At 68.0% G+C, this 21,586-nt stretch overlaps 2 protein-coding genes across 6 annotated transcripts; both read left to right on the top strand.

The window, feature by feature from the left end:
• Nucleotides 1-37: 37 nt before the first annotated feature.
• WNK3 (WNK lysine deficient protein kinase 3) lies at nucleotides 38-11,739 on the top strand. 5 transcript variants are annotated; one of them, XM_064503434.1, is made up of 26 exons: nucleotides 38-235; nucleotides 935-985; nucleotides 1,093-1,502; nucleotides 2,242-2,414; nucleotides 3,141-3,361; nucleotides 3,440-3,597; nucleotides 3,685-3,773; nucleotides 3,850-4,069; nucleotides 4,154-4,373; nucleotides 4,459-4,574; nucleotides 4,681-4,758; nucleotides 4,908-6,212; nucleotides 6,314-6,369; nucleotides 6,470-6,596; nucleotides 6,685-6,801; nucleotides 6,875-6,988; nucleotides 7,079-7,118; nucleotides 7,212-7,313; nucleotides 7,402-7,719; nucleotides 7,840-8,373; nucleotides 8,732-8,853; nucleotides 9,297-9,526; nucleotides 9,604-9,812; nucleotides 10,186-10,278; nucleotides 10,385-10,560; nucleotides 10,652-11,739. In XM_064503434.1, the coding sequence occupies exons 3-26, from the start codon at nucleotides 1,131-1,133 to the stop codon at nucleotides 10,853-10,855; spliced, it is 5,394 nt and encodes a 1,797-aa protein (XP_064359504.1). In that variant the 5' UTR covers nucleotides 38-235; nucleotides 935-985; nucleotides 1,093-1,130; the 3' UTR covers nucleotides 10,856-11,739. The 5 variants fall into 5 exon arrangements, 4 of the variants coding, with proteins under 4 accessions (XP_064359504.1, XP_064359505.1, XP_064359503.1 ...); XM_064503435.1 differs by lacking the exon at nucleotides 8,732-8,853 and having other exon boundaries at nucleotides 7,793-8,186; nucleotides 8,274-8,373; XM_064503433.1 differs by having other exon boundaries at nucleotides 7,402-8,186; nucleotides 8,274-8,373.
• A 286-nt stretch (nucleotides 11,740-12,025) lies between these two features.
• PHF8 (PHD finger protein 8) lies at nucleotides 12,026-21,571 on the top strand. Its single transcript, XM_064503438.1, has 20 exons — nucleotides 12,026-12,919; nucleotides 13,170-13,255; nucleotides 13,394-13,502; nucleotides 13,890-14,050; nucleotides 14,946-15,087; nucleotides 15,186-15,372; nucleotides 15,472-15,634; nucleotides 16,044-16,131; nucleotides 16,224-16,330; nucleotides 17,005-17,096; nucleotides 17,489-17,578; nucleotides 17,719-17,952; nucleotides 18,070-18,167; nucleotides 18,299-18,459; nucleotides 18,998-19,083; nucleotides 19,180-19,289; nucleotides 19,526-19,782; nucleotides 19,883-19,978; nucleotides 20,085-20,194; nucleotides 20,471-21,571. The coding sequence occupies exons 1-20, from the start codon at nucleotides 12,822-12,824 to the stop codon at nucleotides 20,960-20,962; spliced, it is 2,967 nt and encodes a 988-aa protein (XP_064359508.1). The 5' UTR covers nucleotides 12,026-12,821; the 3' UTR covers nucleotides 20,963-21,571.
• Nucleotides 21,572-21,586: the final 15 nt, after the last annotated feature.

The following is a 21,586-nucleotide window of genomic DNA, read 5'->3' as shown; positions in this document are numbered from 1 at the left end:
CTCCCCCTTCCCGGGGCGGCGGGCGCGGGGGTTGGGGAGGGGGGCGCGGTGCCGCCCCGCGCCTCGCGGCGGCAAGATGGCGGCCTGAGGGGAGGACTACAGTTCCCGAGAGACCCCGCGCGCCGCGGCGGCGGGAGGGGCGGGGCGCGGCCGCGCGCGGCCGCCCCGCGCGTTCCCGCGCGTGCGCGCGCGCCCCCCACAGAGGGCGCGCGGGGAGCCCGCGTCACGTGACCCCGTGAGTGGGGGGGGGTTGAGGGGCTGGGGGGGGTACAGAGGTGTGGGGCTGTGGAGGGGGCTAAAGAGGGTCTAGGAGCCATGGGGGGGATGTGGGCACTGGGGCCATCGGGGTGTGCAGGCTATAGGGGTGGGGGGCTGCAGGGGCTATAGCGGCCATAGGGGTGTAGGCACCGGGGTTATAGGGGCGTGGAGGTACAGAGTGTACGGGGCCATAGGGGATGTCAGGGGGCTATAGAAGGTATAGGGGCCATAGGGAGCGTGGGGGTATAGAGGCTGTAGAGCCATAGGAGGTGTGGAGATGTGGGCACTAGGGCTATAGGGGGTGCGGGGTCTGTGTGGACCCAGTGCATATAGGCTCTTTGGACTATACGAGCTAAGTGAGGTGGGAATGGGGAGATATATAGCTAAGATGGGATGTAGGGAGACAGACAGGTGCAAGAGAAAGAGCTATAAGCGTTTAGGGAGGAGGGACAAGCATTATAGTGCCACAGGGGGGCTCGTGGCCAGCAGGCTATAGGGCCAGGGCGGTATGGGAGGAGCGAGGGTGGTGGGGGCTATAGGGGCGGCTGCCCCCGGAAGTCCTGGGCGCGGAGGAACGGCGGGGGGGGGGGCGGCGGCAGAGCCCCCCGGAGGGACGATGCTGGCGGGGGCTGGCGCCCACCCCACAGCGCAGCTTTTGTCCCCCCCCTGCACGCAGGTCTCCGCCACCGCGGACGGACCGACGGACCGACGGGCGCCGGCCGAGCAGGTGAGAGTGGCCGCCCTCGGGGAGAGGGGGTTGGCGGGGGCGTCCCTGCACCCAGCATCCCCCCTTCCTCCTCCTCCTCCTCCTCCTCCTCCTCCTCCTGCTCACAGGCGGCGATGGCAGCGCCCCGTTAGGGGCCGCGGGGACCATGGCCACTGACTCCGGGGAGCCTGGTGGTGGCGGCGGCACGGAGCAGCCCCGAGCAGCCTCCCCGGAGGCTCCTGCCGCCGCCGCTCCAGAGAGGAAGCGTTTCTTCCGCAAGAGCGTGGAACTGGTGGAGGAGGAGCAGCAGCGCGCGGCGGTGGTGGAGCGGGGCCCAGAGGCGCGGGGCGACGGCGGCGGCGGCCGGGAGAAGGCCAAGCAGGACATCGAGGAGGAGGCGGAGATGAAGGCAGTAGCCACCTCGCCAGGCGGCCGCTTCCTCAAGTTCGACATCGAGCTGGGCCGTGGCGCTTTCAAGACCGTCTTCAAGGGCTTCGACACCGACACCTGGGTGGAGGTGGCCTGGTGTGAGCTCCAGGTGAGCCTGGCTCGCCGCTGCCGGGGCACGGCCATGCAGCACGCCCCATTCACCTGCTGGCCCTCCCTGCTTGCGTCTCCCCAAAGGGAACTCCAAACTCGCCCACAAACTCTCACATCCGTCCGCAAGCCTTGAGTTTATCCCTCAAACCCATCCACGCACCCCATGTTTAGTTCTTAAATCCATCCACGAGCCTCAAGTTCACGTCTCAAATCCATCCACGAATCCCATGTTTCATCCCTAAATTAATCAACAGCACCCTAATCTGCTAAATGCTCTGTCAAAACTCATGGGTTAACCCCTAAAATGTATTAAATCGCCCTAATCCATCAAAGAGCCTGCCCCATTGGTTAATTACTGTCTTAAGTTTATTAAGGCTTTTCCCCAAAATTCATCAATTAATGCCCCCAACTGCAAAACCCCTAAATTTGCTGTTTCCCAAACACGCCCTGTCCGCGAGCCTGTCCTTCCCCCGGTTTGGAGCCTTTTTTCCCGTGGAAATGCCCTTAACCCGGCCCGAAATCGTGGCCCCGCTAAGGAGCCCCGCCGCTCCAGCCCGGCGATGGGCACGAGGCCACGGCAAATTCATTACGGCCTCCTCTAACAAGCCACAAAGCGGCCACGGGGAATCGAGAGAGCTTTTGCGGCGGCGCGGCGGCAGGGGAGGAGCTCACCGCAGCTCCTTTTGGGGGGGCTTACGGAGAATCTGGGGGCGTTGCGGGGCCCCTTTGCCCCCTAGGACCGGAAACTGACCAAGGCTGAGCAGCAGCGCTTCAAGGAGGAGGCCGAGATGCTCAAGGGGCTGCAGCACCCCAACATCGTCCGCTTCTACGACTCCTGGGAGTCCACGCTCAAGGGCAAAAAGTGCATCGTCCTTGTCACCGAGCTCATGACGTCCGGCACCCTCAAGACGTGAGTGGCGTCAGATCCCGGTTTGGCGATGCGGTGAGGGGTTTTGGGGACAAAGCGAGGGGTTTGGGAACGTGGCGAGAGAGTTTGGGTGAGCCAAGCTTTGAGGATGCAGCAGAGGGTTTTGGGGACATGGTGAGGGGGTTCGGGGACATGGTGAGGGGGTCTGGGGTTGCCACAAGGGGTGAGGGGATGCCGTGAGGGAGTTTGGGGACAAAATGAGAGACTTCGGGTGAGCCAAGCTTTGAGAATGTGACAAAGGGGCTCGGGGATGCGGTGAGAGGACCAGGGCACTGCAAGGGGGTTCAGGGATGCCGTGAGGGGTTCAGGGACACCATGAGGGGTTTGGGGACCTGTCAAAGGGCTCTGAGGACACAGCGAGGCGTTTAGGTGAGCCAAGGTTTGGGGACGTGGCGAAGGGGGTTTGGGGATGTGGCGAAGGGCGTTTGGGGACACAGCGAGGGGTTTAGGTGAGCCTGGGTGTGGGGACATGGCAAGGGGATTTGGGGACACATCAAAGGGGTTTGGGGACGGGATGGGGGGGTTTGGGGACATATCAAGGGGCTTGGGGATGGGACAAGGGTGTTTAGGGATGGAACAAGGGTGTTTGGGGACATGTCGAAGGGGCTCGGGGACGGGACGAGGGGCTCTGTCCAGGGCTGGCACGGGCAGCCGGGGCCGGGACGGGCGCCGGAGGGCGGCAGTGGCCCGCCTGCTGCTGCCCCCCAGGTACCTGAAGCGCTTCAAGGTGATGAAGCCCAAGGTGCTGCGGAGCTGGTGCCGGCAGATCCTCAAGGGACTGCACTTCCTGCACACCCGCACGCCACCCATCATCCACCGCGACCTCAAGTGCGACAACATTTTCATCACCGGCCCCACCGGCTCCGTCAAGATCGGCGACCTGGGCCTGGCCACCCTTATGCGCACCTCCTTTGCCAAGAGCGTCATCGGTGAGTGTCACTGGCTGCGCTGCCACTGCTGCGGCCGCGGCCGCCCCGCGCCGGCTCACCTCGCTGCCGCCCTTGCAGGTACCCCCGAGTTCATGGCGCCAGAGATGTACGAGGAGCGCTACGATGAGTCGGTGGACGTCTACGCCTTCGGCATGTGCATGCTGGAGATGGGCACCTCCGAGTACCCATACTCCGAGTGCCAGAACGCTGCCCAGATCTACCGCAAAGTGACCAGTGTGGGTGCCGAGGCAGGGAGGCGGGTGTCGTCGTCGTCGTCGCCCCCCCGCCCGGCGCTAGGTCTCAGCTGTGCCCTCCTCTCACAGGGCATCAAGCCAGCCAGCTTCAACAAGGTGACGGACCCAGAGGTGAAGGAGATCATCGAGGGCTGCATCCGGCAGAACAAGGCAGAGAGGTAGGAGAGGTGGGGGGCTGCGGCGGGGCCCCCGGCGCACCCCCACTGCCCCCTGGCCCCCCTCGCTCGCCCCCAGGCTCTCCATCCGCGACCTGCTGAACCACGCGTTCTTCGCCGAGGACACGGGCCTGCGCGTGGAGCTGGCGGAGGACGACGGGGGCCGTGACTCCTCGCTGGCGTTGCGCCTGTGGGTGGAGGACCCCAAGAAGCTGAAGGGGAAGCACAAGGACAATGAGGCCATTGAGTTCAGCTTCAACCTGGACGCCGACGTCCCCGAGGAGGTGGCCTATGAGATGGTGAGCAGTGGTGGGGACGTGGGCCATGCGGGGCCCCGGCGGGGACGAGGGGCTGCCCTCACCCCCAGCCCACCCTCTTGGTAGGTGAAATCCGGCTTCTTCCACGAGAGCGACTCGAAGGCGGTGGCCAAATCCATCCGAGACCGGCTGGCGCTGGTGAGGAAGACGCGGGAGCGGAGGCAGGCCGACGAGCGGCGGGACCCGCCGGGCCGGGGGGTGCCCGGCGGCCCTGAGAGCGAGGACACTGAGGTGGACCAGCACGTGCGGCAGCAGCTGCTGCAGCAGGGCCTAGGCCACGCCGCCGGTATGACCCCCCGCCCCAGCCCCCTCTTTCACTTCCCTCCGCTGCCCCCGGCACTCAGCGCTGCCTCGCTTTTCCTCCTGCGCAGCCGACGGCCTCTCCGAGAACAGCACCGTCCCCGACACCTCTGCTCTCGCCACTGCGGAGCCACCGGGTCCAGCTGAGTGCCTCTACCTGCCACCGCTTGCCGGGTGCTACCAGGGGGTAAGACGCTGTCTGGGGGCTGCCGCCACGGTGCCGCTGCCAGCCGTGCGCGAGCAGCGGCAGCAGGTTTTCCGCTCCCGTTGCAGCTGCCCTCTTCCTCTTGCAGCTGCCGAACCTGGGCTGCCCCCCGCCAGTGGCTCTGCCGCCCACCTGCGTCTCGCCCCGGCAGCACCCGCCGCTGGGGGTAGGTCCCTGGTGCCGCCAGGCGCCTTCGGGGTGGCTCCTCCAGCCCTGCCGCGATTCCCTGCCGTGGGCCAGGGAGGGGGAGTGCGGGGCAGGCAAGTGTGGGCACCCCTAAATCCCTGCCACGCTCTCTGTCCCCCCCCCCCACAGCACCTCGAGCCCCAGGCTGCCTTTGGGGCAGAGGGGCCGGCGCCGGAGCCCGCGCCAGCGCCGCAGCCCGCGCCAGCAGCTGCCGCTGCGTCCCCTCCACGCGGCCCACCGGAGCCCTCGGCCACCGACGAGCCGGGGCCCAACGCCGCCCTGCCGCGGCAGAGCTCCCGGTCGGGGCCGCCGATGGCCGTGGCACAGCTGCCGCCAGCTGCGAGCGGGCCGGGCCCTGCAGTGCAGCCTCAGGCGGCCGCCACGATGCAGCCAAGCGCCGTGGTGCAGCCCATGGACTCAGCGCAGCCGCAGGCGGTGCCCGCGATGCAGCCGATCGCTGCGATGCAGCCAGCGGCCGCAATGCAGCCCCAGACGGTTCCTGGGATGCAGCAAGTCGCAGCAATGCAGCCACAGACAGTTGCTGCAATGCAGCCACCTCCCCCAGCACAGCCAGCGGTTCCGATGCAGCCACAGACTATCCCCACGATGCAGCAAGTCACCGCGATGCAGCCGCAGCCACTGCCTGTGATGACACAGGTAGCCGTGATGCAGCCGCAGCCACTCCCTGTGATGCAGCCGTCAGCCGTGATGCAGCCACAGGCATTTTCTGGGATGCAGCAAGTCACTGCGATGCAGCCGCAGACACTCCCTGGGATGCAGCCGGTTCCCCCAATGCAGCCGCAGACGGTCGCTGGGATGCAGCCGTCAGCTGTGATGCAGCCGCAGACAATCCCTGAGATGCAACAAGTTGCTGCAATGCAGCCGGCGGCCACACTGCAGCCCCAGACAGTTCCTGTGATGCAGCCGGTTCCCCCAATGCAGCCAATCCCCACGATGCAGACGGTTCCCGCGATGCAGCCCCAGACGGTTCCCGCGATGCAGCCGATTCCCGCGATGCAGCCGCAAACGCTCCCTGCGATGCAGCCCGCTCCTCCAGTGCAGCCGATCCCCACCATGCAGCCGCAGGCGGTTCCTGGGCTGCAGCAAGTCACCGCGATGCAGCCGCAGACGCTCCCTGAGCTGCAGCTAGTTGCAGCGATGCAGCCGGCAGCCGCGATGCCGCCGGCCTCAGGGATGCAGCCGGTTCCCACCGTGTGCCCACCACCAGCCCTGCCCTTCGCTGCCCTGTCTGAGGGGGCCCTGCCGGAGCAGGAGCCGCCAGGCGACTGCGTCGGCCCTACGCCAGAGCCGCCGGGCTTTGCTGCCTTCCCGGGATACCCGCCGGAGCCGGTGGCCTTCCTGCAGCCCGGCTACGTGCCCTGGAGCCTCGCCAGCGCCATGGCCGCCCCGCACCCGGGGCAGGAGGCTGCGCAGGTTCGGGGGCGGCCCCCTGCCGCCGTTTTCCTCCCCAGGGGCTGAGCCGGGGTTTCACGCGGCAGCTGCCGCCTCCCGCTCGCATCCCGCTCTCTCCGCAGGCCTCGCAGCCGGAGCAGCCGGCGGCAGCTGCGGCAAAGCCAGAGGCGGCCTCAGGGTGAGCGGGCCCGGGGCGGGCGGCGGGGGGGACGGATGGACGGACGGGGGGGCCAGGCGCAGCCTCCCCGTCTCACCCGCCGACGCCGTCCCCTCCACAGCCCTGACGGTGCTGCCGCCCCAGGCGGCCACGAGCCTGCCGGCAGCAAGGCCGAGCGCGGCAGGCAGCGCCGGGCCTCCTGCCCCCGGCCGGATAAAGGCGCCCGCTTCCAGCTGACGGTGCTGCAGGTGGGTGGGGGACAGTGGGGCGTGGGAGACCCCGGGGGGCACACGGCATCCCCACGTGCTCGCTGCCCTTCTCTCCTTCCTCCTGCAGGTCTCGGCGCCAGGGGACAACACGGTGGAGTGCCAGCTGGAGACCCACGACAGCAAGATGGTGACGTTCAAGTTCGATGCCGATGGGGACGCCCCTGAGGACATCGCTGACTACATGGTGAGCGCTAGGCCGCCCCGACTGCTGCTGCTGCGTGCCGCTTCGTTAATGACACCTTTGCCACCGCCGCCAGGTCGAAGACAACTTTGTGCTGGAGGGCGAGAGGGAGAAGTTTGTGGAGGAGCTGCAGGCTATTGTGGCGCAGGCACGGGAGATCCTCCGTGGTCCCCCCTCCGCAGCCCCCCAGGTAGGGCTGCATCTCCCCGGCGCCGGCGTTTCCCCCTCCCCGGCGTTTCCCCCTCCCCGGCATTTTCTCCTCCCTGGCATCTCCGTGCAGGCAGGGCTGCCTGAGCCGGCACAGAGCGCCCCGGCCAGCGGTGAGTGCAGGGCGGCTTGGCCAGCCGTGGCGGGGACGGGTCACGCCCCGGGGCTCGGCTCGAAGCTCGCTGGCATGTCCTTGCTGCCGCCAGGCGAAGGCGCCCCCCAGTCGTCCCCCGTTGGCCGCTGGCGCTTCTGCATCAACCAGACCATCCGGAACCGTGAGGCTGCGGGTCCCCCAGCGCCCAGCCGCGGTGAGTAAGCACTGCTGCCGCGCGAGGGGAAAAAAACGCAGCGGATGCCCCCACGATGGCCATCCCCTGCCTCTCCGGGTTGCCGCAGGTCCGGAGGAGCCTGCGCTGAGCCGGCCATCCCCGGAGCCGCTCAGTGCTAGGGCTGCGGAGACGGAGGCACCCGGGGGGCCGGAGCCATCTGTGCCCCGAGGCTCACAGCCAGATGTCCTCCGAGGTCCGGAGACGTTCCTCCCCCGCAGCTTGGAGACGTCTGTGCCCCGAAGCTTGGAGCCAGATGTCCCCCAAGCCCTGGAGACATCCATCCCTCAAGGTCTGGAGATGTTCATGCCTCGAGGCTCAGAACCAGACATTCCCCAAGGTCCAGAGACGTCTGTTCTCCGAGGTCCAGAGACGTCCATGCCCCAAGGTCTGGAGCCAGATGTCCCCCAAAGTCTGGAGACGTTCGTGCCCCCAGGCTCGGAGATGTTCATCCTCCACAGTCTGGAGACATCCATCCCTCACGGTCTGGAAATGTTCATCCCCCAAGTTCCGGAGATGTCCGTACCCCAAGTCCCAGAGCCATCTGTGCCCCAAGATCCAGAGCCGGATGTCCCACAAGCCCCAGAGACGTCCGTGCTGCGAGCGGTGGAGCCAGAGGCCGCCGCAGCCCGGGAGCCGGAGGAGGTGCCGGGGCAGGAGCTGGAGGCGTCAGACAGCGAGGGCCCGCCAAAGCGGGGCTTCGCCGACACCGGCATCCGGACGTTGGACGAGAAGCTGCGGACGCTGCTGTACCCAGAGCACGGCTGTGGCGAGAGCCAGCGGGACGGCCCCGGCCTCGAGTCGCCTTCCTCCTCCTCCTCCTCAGAGAGCCTCGGCAGCCCCCCTGGGCGCCACGTGAGTCATGGGAGCTCGGCAGGGCCGGGCCGGGGGACGGCGGGGGGCGGTGGCGGCGGGGCTGGCTTGGGACCCCGCTCTCTGCAGGAGCCGCTGCCACCAGAGAGAGCCGAGGGCTGCGCCGCCGCCGCCGCTGCACCGCCACCGCCGCCACGCCCCGGAGCCGCGTGCCCACAGGCAGCAGGAGGTGGATATTTCGGCCTCAGGTTTACTTGCCCTAGTCTCAAAAACCCCATTAGCAAGAAAACGTGGACCCGCAAATTAAAAAGCTGGGCCTACAGGCTCCGCCAGCCCGCCGCCTTGTTCAAGAGGGCCAAACCCCGGCAAGGTAGCGTCGCCTCGCGCCGGGGGCTCGCGCCTAGGCTCCCCATCGCTCGTTTGCTTCCTTTGCCCCCTCCCCGGTTTGTTTTGCCCCCGCCGCCACCCTCCCATCGTTTTGCCATTCCACATAGCCGGGGTTTGGGGGGGAGGATCTGGGGGGGGCCGGGGCTGTTTTGGGTCCCTGCACTCACCCCAGGCCCCCCCCACTGCTTCCCCCTGGGCAGGCGAGGCGGAGGAGCTGCGGCCAGGGGCGGCCGGGGGCCGGTTTGGGGAGCCCCCTGGTGCGGACGGGCCCCCCCCGCGGTGTGGCACGGCTGCGGGGTCCTTCCGGCGCGGGCGCTTCCAGGTGGGTGCCGCCACGGAGCGGGGGCCCTAGCGTCGGGGCGCTGGTGGGAGGGGGGCCGGCCTCCCACAGGGACCCCCGAGGTGTCCCCCAGCACCCCAGACTGCCCCCGGGTCACCCTGGATGTGATGGGAGCTGCCCCAGGAACCCCCGAACTGCCCCTGGGTCCCCCCAGAGGTGACAGGAGATGCCCCGGGGACCCCCGAACTGCCTCCAGGGCCCCCAGCGATGATGGGAGCTGCCCCGTGGACCCCCAGACTGCCCCGGGTACCCCCAGAGGTGACAGGAGCTCCCCCAGGGACCCCTCCAGAGAGCCCCAGGAGTGACGGGGATCCTCCCTGAGCCCGCAGCCTGCCTCGCAGCCGCCCCACCCCCCCCCCCCAGCAAAAGGGGCCCAGGTGTCAGACTCTATCCACCACCGTCTCCCTCCACATACCCCCCCCCAGGTGGTGGCAGTGCCCGCGCGAAGGGCGGAGGAGCCAGCAGGCACCCAGGCGGCGCTGGGCAGCCCCCCGGGGGGCTCGGGGTCGGACAGCGAGGCCTCGGCGGCCCCCCCGGGTGGGCCGTGGTGCCCTGGCTCTGGCGCCCACTCGCCCTCATCGCCCATGAGCAGCGACGGTGACTCCGAGCTTGAGGACGAGGACCTCCAGGCTGAGCTGCAGCAGCTGCGAGAGAAGTAAGGCGGGTCCGTGGGGGGGGGCAGGCATCTGAGGCCGTGTCCCCCCCCACATGACAGCCCAGTCCCCCCGCCAGGCACATCCAGGAGGTGGTGACACTGCGGGCACAGCAGGACCAGGAGCTGCAGGAGCTCTACACCCGCCTGCGGGCCCTGCGGGATGCCCGGGGGGAGCCTGGTGAGGCTGGGCTGCCCCCCGCCTCCCCCCGCCGGCCCCGGGCCCTCAAGAGCAAGGCCCGGGGGCGCCTGCCGGCCCCGGGCCCCGACACCAGCTCTGCGTCCACAGGTGGGCCCCATGCCCGGATGCCTGGGCCCGTGCCGGGAGAGGCTGTGATGCTGGGGTCCCCACCGGGGAGGGGGCTCGGATGCCTGGGTCCACTGTGGGGAGGGAGCTTGGATGCCTAGGTCCCCTCTGGGGGGCTGGGACCCTGGGGTCTGCTCTGGGGGGCTCAAACACCTGGGCCCGCTATGGGGAGGGGGCTGGGAAGCCCAGGTCTGCTCCAGGGGGGCTGGGACGCCTGGGCCCGCTGTGGGGAGGGGGCTCGGACACCGGGGCCCATCCTCTGTCCCCGGGCTGCAAAGGTCCTCAAGTGGAGGCAGGAGTTGGGGTCTGGCGCAGCCCCATAGCAGCTGCCAGCGAGTCCCCGCTGTGTCCCCAGAGCGCAGCGGTGGCAGCTTTGCGCCGGTTCCCCCCTCCTCCTGCACCAGCGACTCTCAGCGCCCAAGCAGCTCCCGGGACCCGGCCCCGCCAGGTACCAAAGGATGGCAGGGTGTCGCCGCCCTCCCCCCCCCCCCCCCCCCGCCCCAGATGCCTGAGGCCCCCCCCACGCCCAGGCTGATGGCACCTGTGCCCCGCAGAGCCCCGCCGGGCAGCACCAGCCACCAAGAAGGGCCTCTTCACAGATGACTTCCATCGGCTGGTGGACGAGTGGGCGCGGGAGACGGCAGGCACCCCTGGCCCCAAACCCAGCCTCAACCAGCTCCGGCAGAGCCGGGGCCGCCCGGAGCCCGATACCAGGGCCAGGACCGCCGAGGTGAGGGGGGCGCCCGGACGCCTGGGCCCGCTGGGGGGTGCCCTGCTCTGAACCCCCCCCCATCTCTCTCTGTCTCCTCCCGGTGCCACAGGGCGCGTCCTCGTGGGTGTCCACCCTGGCGCAGCTGCGCGGTGCCCTGCCACCCGCCCTGGCCTTCACCGGCACGCCGCCGCCGCCCCCTGGGCTGCCCCCCTGCGGCCCCTTCCCGCCCCGGTGGGCCCCGGCACCCCCACCCGGATCCCTGGGCCCGGTCCTGCATGGCGCCAGTTGCCCCGTCCCGCCGGGGCCTAAGTGAGTGCAGTGCCGGATGGCTGCCACCGCCAATTGCCCCGTGCCGTCGCCCGGCCGGAGCCTTCCCGGTTCATCCCGGAGCCGCTTCATTTCACCCCCAAACCTCCCTGGTTCATGCTGGAACCACCTCATTTCACCCAGAACCTTCCCAGTTTGTCCTAAACCTGTCTTGTTTCACCCCCAAACCTCCCTGGTTTGACCTAAACCCACTTTGTTTCACCCCAAAACCTGCCTGTTTTATCGTAAACCCACCTCATTTCACCCCCAAACTGCCTCGGTTGACCTCCGAGCTGCCTGAACTGAGCCAAAACCACCCCATTTCACCCTAAAACCTCCCCGTTTCGTTCTAAATTCACCTTGTTTCACCCCCAGCCCTCCCCGGTTCATCTTAAAACCACCTCATTTCACCCCCAAACTGACCCCTTTGCCCAAGCCCCCCTCGGGCCCGTGTTTCACCCCAAATTGCCTCCTTCAACCCCCAGACCACCTGGTTTTCCCCAAAACTGCCTGTTTTTCCCCCCAACCTCCTCATTGGGTCTCAGACCTGCCCCGGTCGAGCCTAAACCCCTCAGTTGCCTCATGAATGTTCTCATTCGGCCCTGAAACCCATTGTTCTACCGCAAAACGGCCCCATTCTACCCCAAACCCGCCGCGGGCGTGCCATTTGGGGTGTAAACATGGGGTTTTCGTCCATCTACCTCATTTCAGCCCCCCTCCCCCCCCCCAATCGTCTCCCCCCAGGCCAGTGAGGTTTTGGGTTTGCTCCGAGGCATTTAGGCTCCGGGGGTGGCGGCTGGCAGGGGCCCCGCGTTTATTTTTCTGGATGGATTGTTACAAAGGAGTAAAAACAACAAAAAAAGGAAAAATAATAAAAACCCACGTGGAGAAGCCAGGGTGTGTGTGTGTGTGTGTGTGTGAGGGGGTGCGTCATTCCAAATATGGCCGCGCTGCGCCGTCCGCGCCACTCCCAAGATGGCCGCCGTCTGGACGGGAGCCGCCGCGGGCCATGAGGGGGGAGGGAGAGGGTGGTGTTTCCTGCCTGTCCTCGGCGCCACTCCCAGGATGGTGTCCGGCGCCGCGGCTCGCAGCACGGCCACGGCGCCTGCGCGACCTCCCCGTGATGGCGGCGCGGCAGGGACGCGTGACCCTCCCCCCTCCTTCCGGTGACCCCAAGATGGCGGCGCGGCCCCACCCCCTCCTTCCCGTTCCGCGTTTGAATAAACTTTATTGGGAGGCCGGAGCTGAGCAGCGGCGGAGGCGGCACCGGGGCCTGGGGGGCCGCAGACCTCGGCGGGGGTGCTGGGGCCCTGTAGAGCCGGAGGGGTGGTCGTCCCGGGGCCCTATAGAGCCGGAGGGGGGTCCCAGGCCCCTATAGACCCTCGGGGGGCGTCCTGGGGCCCTATAGATCGGGGGGTGGGCTATAGATCCGGGAGGGAGCCCTATAGGCCCTGGGAGGAACTATAGACCCGGGGGGGGGACTGTAGACCCGGGGGGAGCCCTATAGGGTCGGATGGGCCCTACAGAGCTGTGTGGAGGGGTGCAGGGCCCCGCTGACCCCCGGAGACCCTACAGAGAGGTGTTATAGGGAGGTTAAGGGGTTGGGTTGGTACATCATAGAAGGGGGGAGCCCCTATAGAGGGCTGAATTCGCTATAGAAAGAAAGGGGAGGTTTCCCAAGGGAAAAAGGGATAAGGGGAGACTGGGTCCCCGTGGAGAAGAGCCGAAAGTGTCCCATTAAGTTTTGCATATGGAAATGCTATAGGAAAGGGGAAAGCAGAAATTTATAGAGGCCGGGAGGTTGGCTGTAGGAAGAGGAAGCCTCTCTCTATAGGGGAAGCCCTGCTGGTGCCCCCCCCCCACGTGGGGGGGAGGCTGCCCCTATAGGGCACCGTGGGGCTGATGCCCTGGGGCAGAGGCGGGGGCGGAAGGCGCCTATAGCGGGGGCGGGGGTGCCTATAGCGGGCCTGGCCATGGCCTCCGTGCCCGTGTACTGCCTGTGCCGGCTGCCCTACGACGTGACCCGCTTCATGATCGAGTGCGATGTCTGCCAGGATTGGTTCCATGGCAGGTGGGGATGGGGGGCACTGGGGGGACTGGGTGGGACAAGGGGTGCAGCATGGGGACCAGGGGGGACTGGAGGGGACAGGGGGGGACTGGGGGGGACAAGGGGAATGGGGGAGACCGGGGGGGGGACAGGGAGGATGGGGGTGCTGTGGGGATGGGGGGGGACAACAGGGGGGATGAGGGAAGCATGGGGACCGGGGGAGCCGCCAGGGCCTGACCTGTGTGTCCTGTCTCCCCCCATACCCCCCCCACAGCTGCGTGGGGGTGGAGGAGGATGCGGCGGCTGAGATCGACCTCTACCACTGCCCCAAGTGCCAGGAGCTGCACGGCCCCTCCGTCAGTGAGTGCACAGCTGCCTGGGGAGGCACTGGTGCCCCCCCTCGTCCCAGGGGGCTGCTTCCCAGTGTCCCATCCCGGGGTGGGAGGCAGCCAGTTCCTCCTGGTCCCCCCCAGCCCTGACGTGGCCCCCGTTCCTCAGTGAAGCGGCGCCGTGGCCCTGCCAAGCAGCCGGACGCAGAGCCCATCCGCGCCATCCGCACCGGGAGCGCCCAGTTTGTGCGGGAGCTGCGGGGCCGGACCTTTCCCAGGTGAGAGGGGGCTGCGGGTGCCGGGGGGGGCGCCGGGCCGGGCCGTGTAGCTGCCATAGAGCCAGGAGCTGGGCCTTGTAGCATCTGTACGGAGAGCTGCTGGGGCTGAGAGCCGGACCCGCTGTCTCTCTGTGGTTCACAGTTTATACTGGGTTTTATACTAGATACGCTGGGCGTTTCAGGAGCTATATGGATCTACAGGCGCTCGTCATAGTGGTGACAATCCCCCGAGCAGGGCGCAGGTTCCCTGGGATGTTAAAACCGGCTCTGTTTGCCCCCCCCCCCCCCCCCCCAAGAGCTATAGAGAGCTGTAGGGCACGGGGGCGTTGCTGGGGCGGCAGGGCCAGGGCCCCGTGAGGCCCGTCCCAGCGCCGTGGCTGCCCCCAGCGCCGACGAGGTGCTCCTGAAGCCCAGTGGGGCCCAGCTGACGGTGGAGTACCTGGAGGAGAACAGCTTCAGCGTCCCCATCCTGGTGCTGCGCAAGGAGGGGCTGGGCATGACCCTGCCGCCCCCCACCTTCACCGCCCGTGACATCGAGCACTATGTTGGTGAGGAACCACCCAGGGTGCTGTGGGGCCCGTGGGGCCGGCTGGGGGTACCTAGTGGTGTCTGTGTCACACGTGATGCAGGCTGGGGGTACAGAGGAGTGTCTGTGAGGCAGGCTGAGCATGTGCAGGGGCATCTATGGGGTCTGTGGGGAAAGTTAATACTCTGTAGGGGTGTCTGTGTTACACGTGGGGCAGACTGGGAGTACGTAGGGGTGTCTGTGTGGCAGGCTGGGGGTGCAGAGTGCAGAGGGGTGTCTGTGGGGGCTGTGAGGAAAGTTGGGGCTGTATAGGGGTGTCTATGTTACATGTGGGGTAGGCTAGGGGTACATCGGTGTGTCTATGGGGCCTGTGAGGCAGATTAGGGGTACGTAGCTGTATCTGTAGAGCAGGCTGGGGTTACATAGGAGAGTCTATGGAGTGTGTGGGGCAGGCTGGGGGTGTAGATGGGTGTCTATGGGGCCTATACAGCAGATCGGGGTGACCGGGGCGTGTGGAGCAGGCTGGGGGTACATAGGGGTGTCTATGGGGTAGGCCGAGAGTATGCACAGATATCGATGGGGTAGCTCAGGGGTGCGTGGGGGTGTCTGTGGGACCTGTGGGGCAGGCTGGGGGTACATGGGGTGTCTATGGGGCCTGTGGGGCAGGCTCAGGGTACATAGGGGCATCTATGGGGCAGGTTGAAAAGTACATAGGGGTATCTGTGGGGTGCATGGAGCAGGCTGGGGATACATAGGGGTGTCTGTGGGATGTGTGGGGCAGGCTGGGGGTATAGATGGATGTTTATGTCACATATGGGACAGGCTGAGGGCAGATAGGGGTATCTAGGGGACCAGTGGGGCAGGCAGGGGGTGCGGCATGGGGCACGTCGCCATCCCCCCCATCCCCCCCGTGCCAGGCCCGGACAAGGAGATCGACGTCATTGACGTGGCGCGCCAGGCCGACTGCCGCATGCGCCTGGGCGACTTCGTCACCTACTTTTGCGGCGCCCGCCGCGACCGCGTCCTCAACGTCATCAGCCTCGAGTTCTCTGACACCCGGTGCGTCCCCGCGTGCGTCCCTCCCTCCCTCCCTCCCTCCCTCCGTCCCCCTGCTGTGGGGGCCCCCCCAGCCCTGATGCTCCCCCCCTGCCCCGCAGGCTGTCCAACCTGGTGGAGACGCCGCGCATCGTGCGCAAGCTCTCCTGGGTGGAGAACCTGTGGCCGGGCGAGTCAGTGTTCGAGCGGCCCAGCGTGCAGAAGTACTGCCTCATGGGCACCCGGGACAGCTACACCGACTTCCACATCGACTTTGGCGGTACCTCCGTGTGGTACCACGTGCTGCGGGTGCGCCCAGCGGCAGGGGCTACGGGGTGGCCGTGGGCCTCTGCGGGGGTGGCTGCCCCCTGCCCTGCCCCACACGGCTCCCCGTTCCCCATCCCGCAGGGCGAGAAAGTTTTCTACCTGGCCCGGCCCACCCCGGCCAACCTGGCCCTCTTCGAGGCCTGGAGCAGCTCCAGCAACCAGGGCGAGATGTTCTTCGGCGACCAGGTGGACCGTTGCTACCGCTGCCCCCTGCGCCAGGGCCAGACACTCTTCATCCCCACCGGTACAGTCACCCTGATGTCCCCCGGGATCTCCCCAACCCCCTCCAGGTCCTTTATCCACCTTCCTCAGGGCTAGACCCTCTCCATCCCCACTATCACGGTTCCAAAGTGTTCTCCAGGGTCTCCCCAACCTAAGGTCCCCTGTGCTCCTTTATCCGCTTTTATCCAGGCCAGATCCTTTTTATTGCTAGCAGTACAGTCCCCTGATGTCCTCCAGGCTCTCCTGAACTTCTTTTGGGCCTCCCCATGCCTCATCCGCCTTCATCAGAGCCAGACCTTCTTCATCCCCACCGCTATGGTCCCCCCATGTCCCCCAGGATCTCCTCAACCTCATTTGGGTCCCCCTGGGTTCTTTACCCACCTTCATCAGAGCCAGACTCTCTTCATCCCCGCTGCTTTGTCCCCCACCAGGCTGGATCCATGCAGTGCTGACGCCCGTCGACTGCTTGGCTTTCGGGGGCAACTTCTTGCACAGCCTCAACATCGACATGCAGCTCAAGTGAGTGCCAGGGTGTTGTGGGGCATTGTGGGGTGTCGCGGGGCGTCACAGACCCCCCGACGTGCTCCCCGACGCGCTCCCGGCTCCTCCAGGGCCTACGAGATCGAGAAGCGTCTCAGCACTGCCGATCTCTTCAAGTTCCCCAACTTTGAGACCATTTGCTGGTACGTGGGCAAGCACCTGCTGGACACGTTTCGAGGTGGGTCCTGCTGCCCCGGGGGGGTCCTGGGGTCCTCGGGTTCCTGCCCTGCTCCCAGAGGTCCTCAGCCCGGTCCTGGGGGGTCCCTGGGGTTCTCAGCCCATCCCTAGGGTGGTTCCTGGGGTCCAGCCCTGGTGCCAGGCTGGTCTTGGGGGGCTCCTGCATTCCCTGGGGGGTCCTCGGGTTCCTTTGGGGGGTCCTGAAGTGTCTCGGCCCTGTCGTGGGGAGCCCCAGCCTGGCTCTTGGGGGTTCTGGGGATCCCAGCTTGGTCTAGGGGGGTCCTTGGGCAGCTCAGCCCTGTCCGGAGGGGTCCCAGTCTGGCCCTGGGGTGTCCGGGGACGGGTCCCAGCTTGGTCCTTAGGTATCCTACGGGTCCCAGCCTGGTCCAGAGGGGACCAAGCTGGCCCCAGAAGGTCCTCGGGTGTGTCAGCCTTGTCCTGGGAGGTTCCAGCCTGGTCCTTTAGGGTCCGGGGGGGGGCCCAGCCTGGTCTATGGGGGTCCCAGCCTAGCCCCAGCAGGTCCTTGGGTGTCTTAGCCCCATCCCGGGGTGTCCCAGCCTGGTCCGGGGAGTCCTGGGGTGCCCCATCCCGGGGGGTCGCAGCCCAGCCCCAGGAGGCAGGGGGGTCCCGGCCCCGTGGTGGCGGCAGCCTCAGGGTGTCCCTGCGCGTCCCCAGGGCTGCGCGAGAACCGCCGGCACCCTGTGGCCTACCTGGTGCACGGGGCCAAGGCGCTGACCACGGCCTTCCGTGCCTGGACCCGCAAGGAGGTGGGGGGGCCCCTCCGGGGCACATGTGGGGGGTTGGGGGGCTCTGGGGCAGACACTGGGGATTTGGGGGGCTCTGAGGTGGATTTGGGGAGGTTTTGGGGGTCTCTTGGGTGGACATGGGGGTTTTGGGGGGGCTCTGGGGCACACGGTTGTGGGGGGGGGGGTTCAGGGTCTCTGGGTCAGACATGGGGTGGTTTTGGAGGGGGGAGGTCCAGGACAGATGGAGGAGGTTTTGGGGGGCTCTGGGGCAGATGTGGGGGGGGGTTGGGGGGCTCTGGGACAGACGTGGGGGGTTTGTGGGGGGTGTCCCCATTTTGAGGCCACAGTCCCCCTGGCCCCATTTTGCCCCCGTTTCCCCTCCAACCTGTTTCCTCCTTCCCCCCCCCCCCCAGGTGCTGGCTGAGCATGAGCACGAGATCCCGGAGACAGTGCGGCCTGGGCAGCTCATCAAGGACTTGGCGAAGGAGATCCGGCTGGTGGAGGTGGGGGGCGCTGGGACAGATGGGGGGGGTCAGAAAGCACTGTAAGGGGTGCAGAGAGGGACTGGGACAGACTGGGAGGGTTGGGAAGGACTGGGGGGGGTCAGAAAGCCCCCGCTGAGGCTGCCCCCCTCCCCCGGCAGGACATCTTCCAGCAGAGCGTGGGCAAGTCGGGGCCCCCCTTCGGGCTGCCCCGGGGCCCCCTTGAGCCCCCTGGCAGGAAGGGGGGCGCCCACAAGGCCCCCCCCGGGGCAGGGCCCTGCCGCCTGCAGCCCAAGGCGCTGGAGCTGGAGGGACGCCAGGGCCCTGCGCGTGGCCTGGGGCTGCTGGAGGAGGACGAGGAAGAGGAGGAAGAGGAGGAGGAGGAGGAGGAAGAGGTGAGGGGTGATGCCACGGGACCCCCCCCCGCCCCTCCACGGGGCAGTTCGGGGGGGGCATTACAGGGCCCGAGTGGCACTGACCCTCACCCCCACCCCCTATCCCGTCACCACCAGCCGGAGGCGTTGAGCTCCAGCCCGGAGGAGACGGATGGTGACTCGGAGGCGGCCGAGGGGGAGCTGCCCCTCATGGTGGCCAACGGCTGTGGTGCTCGGTGAGCAACCGCCGCGGGGGGGGGGGGGTGCATTTTGGGGGTAAAATGGGGAATCCAGGGTGCGGTGGGGCAGGAAGCGGCTTGGGGGCCTGGGGGTCAGCTGCAGGGCTGACATCTGCTTGCCCCCCCAGGCCCCGGCGGAGCCGCCTCGGGGGGCGATGGCGGCCCCAGGCCCTCCCGTCTCCCTCCTCCCCGCCAAGCCCCCCCGGCGCCCGTGGCGTCGACCTTGACTCTGAGGAGGACCTGCAGATCGATGAGACACCGCCACGCCGCGGCGCCCGCCGCCTGCCCCGTGAGTCCCCCCCCCCCAAACCCAGGCACCCCCCCGAGTCTTCCTGCGTGGCCAAACTGCCCCCCAGCTGCCACAACCCCCCCCCCCGCGAGTCACCCCAAAGCCGGGCCCTCTAAGACTTCCCTATCCCTCCCAGGGATCCCCTAAATCCCATGGGAACCGTGCTAGCGAATGACCCCAGACCTTCTCCATCCCCCTGGAGCTTGGGAGATCACTGAGGGCTCCTAAGTCTCCCCCAGACCCTCCCGAGACCCCCTGAAACCTTCTCTGTCTTCTGGAGCTCAGGGGGTCACTGAGGGCTCCCAAATCCCCCCCAGACCTTCCCAGGACCCCCCAAAACTTTCTCCGTCTCCTGGAGCTCTGAGGATCACTGAAGGCCCCCAAATCCCCCCCCCAGACCCCTCTGGGACCCCCTCCCCCCCCAAACCTGCTCCGTCTGCCTGGAGCTATGGGGAGGTGGTCACTGAGGGCCCCAAACCACCCCCACGCCCAAGCCCTCTCGTGACCCCTGTCATTCTCCCCCCCACCCCCCCCCCAGGGCTCCCCCGGAAGCTGCCCCGGGCCAAGCCGTGCTCAGACCCGAACCGGGTGAGGGAGCCGGGAGAGGTTGACTTCGACATCGAGGTATGGGGGTCTGGTCGTCTGAGGGGGACAATTTAGAGATCTGGGGGGGGACGCCAAGGGGTTGTGGTGCTCACCCCCCCGGCTGCATCCCCCCAGGAGGACTACACGACAGAGGAGGAGGAGGGGGGGGCCGGCAGCGCCGCCGGCATCCTTGACCTGCTCAAGGCCAGCCGGCAAGTGGGGGGATCCGAATACCCCCAGCTCAGGTGAGGGGAGATGGGATGGGGTGTGGCGGGGTCCCCGGGGGCTGGGGTGCCTGTGACCGATGGGGGTCACTGGGGGGGATGGATCGGGGCGGGGTCCAAGGAGGTATTTGGGGGAATTAATCAGAGGGGAGTTAGGGGGTTGTCTAAGGGTTTGGGGGGGTCTGCTGGGGGGGCACTTTGGGGGCAGGTGACTGGGGGGGGTTGCCAGGGGGTGACCGCTGCCGTGGCGCCTCCAGCGAGGCGCCGGCCTCCCCCAGCACACGGGAGGCCATCCAGGGCATGCTGCGCATGGCCAACCTGCCAGCGGGGGCCCCCCCGGCGGCCGGGGCCCCGGGCTGGTGGGCGGCAGGGCAGGCAGCCGAGCGGGGCGGCCCCGGCGCCTCGGGGGCCCCCCGCCGCCTGCCCCCGGCTCCCCGCAGCACCGACAGCGAGGACGAGGCCAGCCCCGATGAGCACGACAGCCTGGGTGCCTGCTTCAAGGACGCCGAGTACAGTGAGTGCTGGATGCCAGGGCCCCCGGTGGGGGTGGGGGGCAGAGCCAGCTCCCCCCCCCCGCCCCAACCCTTGCCCCGTCCTATCTGCCCCTGCCTCAGTTTACCCCTCGCTGGAGTCAGATGAGGACGACCCAGCTCTGAAGTCGCTGCCAAAGAAGAAGAAGGTCACAGACGATGCGCCCTGGAGCCCAAAAGGTGCGAGGGCAGGCCCAGATGCCTGGGCCCTTGCTCTGGGCAGAGCCGAGCCCAGGCACTGGGGTCCCCCCCCCATGCTCACCACTGTGTCTGGTCCCCCCCGCAGCCCGCGTGACCCCCACGCTGCCCCGGCAGAGCCGCCCTGTGCGGGAGGGCACCCGCGTGGCCTCGGTGGAGACGGGACTGGCGGCTGCCGCCGCCAAGCTGGCCCAGCAGGTACTGCTGCCGCTGGCTGGGGGAGTGTCTAGGGCTCTTTCTAAAATGCTTGCCACGTATTTGGGGCAAAATCAGGGCTTTCGAGGGGCGGGCTGTCGATGTGAGGGCGTGCGGGGTGTTTAGGGGGCCACAGAGGCTGCTGACGGGCGCCAGGGGCCTTCGTGGTGCTGTTGAGGGCGTTTGGGTACGGGTGGGTGCGGTTCGGGGTGGTTTTAGGGGCGCCGGGGGTGTTTTGGGGGCGGCCCGGGGACAGGACAGCACCCGTCTGCCCCCCAGGAACACCGCAAGCTGCAGCGGCGGAAGGGCCCGGCCAAGCGCCGCCCGCCCTCACCCGAGCCCTCGCCCGAGCCCTCGCCGGAGGCCGAGGCAGAGACCGAGGTGCTGGCGTCGTCGTCACCGGAGGTGGCAGAGCCAGAGGCTGGTGGCGGGGGAGGGGAGGGGGAGGGGGAGGGGCGCACGGAGCCACCCCCCTACCCGCCCAGCCTGGCCGACCACGAGTACACGGCGCGTCCGGGCCCCCCGGGCCGGGCGCCCGCTCCCATGGCGCCCGGCGTCTTCCTCTCGGGGCCGCGCCGGGGCGCGCCGCTGCCGGCGCCGGGGGAGTGGGGGACGCGGGCAGGGGGCCGGGGTGGCCCCGAGGCACCGCGCGGCCCCCCGGGGGTGGCGGTGGCGGGGCCAGGCCGGCGCCCGCGCAAGGGCCTGGCCACGGCCAAGCAGCGTCTGGGCCGCATCCTCAAGATCCACCGCAACGGGAAGCTGCTGCTCTGAGAGGGGGGGCGGAGCCTCGTGGAGGGGGACGGGGCTCCTGCCGGGCCTTGCCCACCCCCCCCCCCCCACCCTCGGGACCCGCTGCAAGGAGAAGCTTTGAGGGGGGGCCCTCTGGCCAGGCCCACCGTGCTGCGAGGTCACACCCACCCCACGGCGAGGCCGTGCCAACCCACCAGCCGCTGCCTGAGGAGTTGCTGCAAGGGGAAGCGCTGAGAAGGGGTGGGGCCTCTGCCTGGCCACGCCTACCAGCGGTGAGGCCACGCCCACGTGACCGCCCCCCTCTTGGCATCGGATGCTGCCCAGTGACAAGGCGGGACTGCTTTTGATTGGACGCTGCCAGAGCAAAGGGCGGGGCTTCTCCTACTGCACCTCTCCCCGCGGGATTGGTTGAGGAAAGGGCGGAGCTTCCTCTGATTGGTCGTCGCTGGATTTTTTTTTTTAAACCTTCACCCCTACCCCTCGTCTTCAGGTTGATGGGGGGCGGGGCGAGGCCGCTCCCCATTGGTTGTCGCCCCGCCGCGGGCTGAGCTCCGCCCCGTTTTGTAGGAGCCGGGCGAGGCCACGCCCCCCACTTTTATATCGTTAGAATAAAAAAAAACGGAGAAAATCGCCCGTTACCCGTGC

The sequence above is a fragment of the Dromaius novaehollandiae genome, chromosome 37 (assembly GCF_036370855.1).
Source record: "Dromaius novaehollandiae isolate bDroNov1 chromosome 37, bDroNov1.hap1, whole genome shotgun sequence".
Taxonomy (NCBI): domain Eukaryota; kingdom Metazoa; phylum Chordata; class Aves; order Casuariiformes; family Dromaiidae; genus Dromaius; species Dromaius novaehollandiae.
Note: the sequence above shows the minus strand (reverse complement) of the source record. Positions and strands in the feature narration are given on the sequence as shown.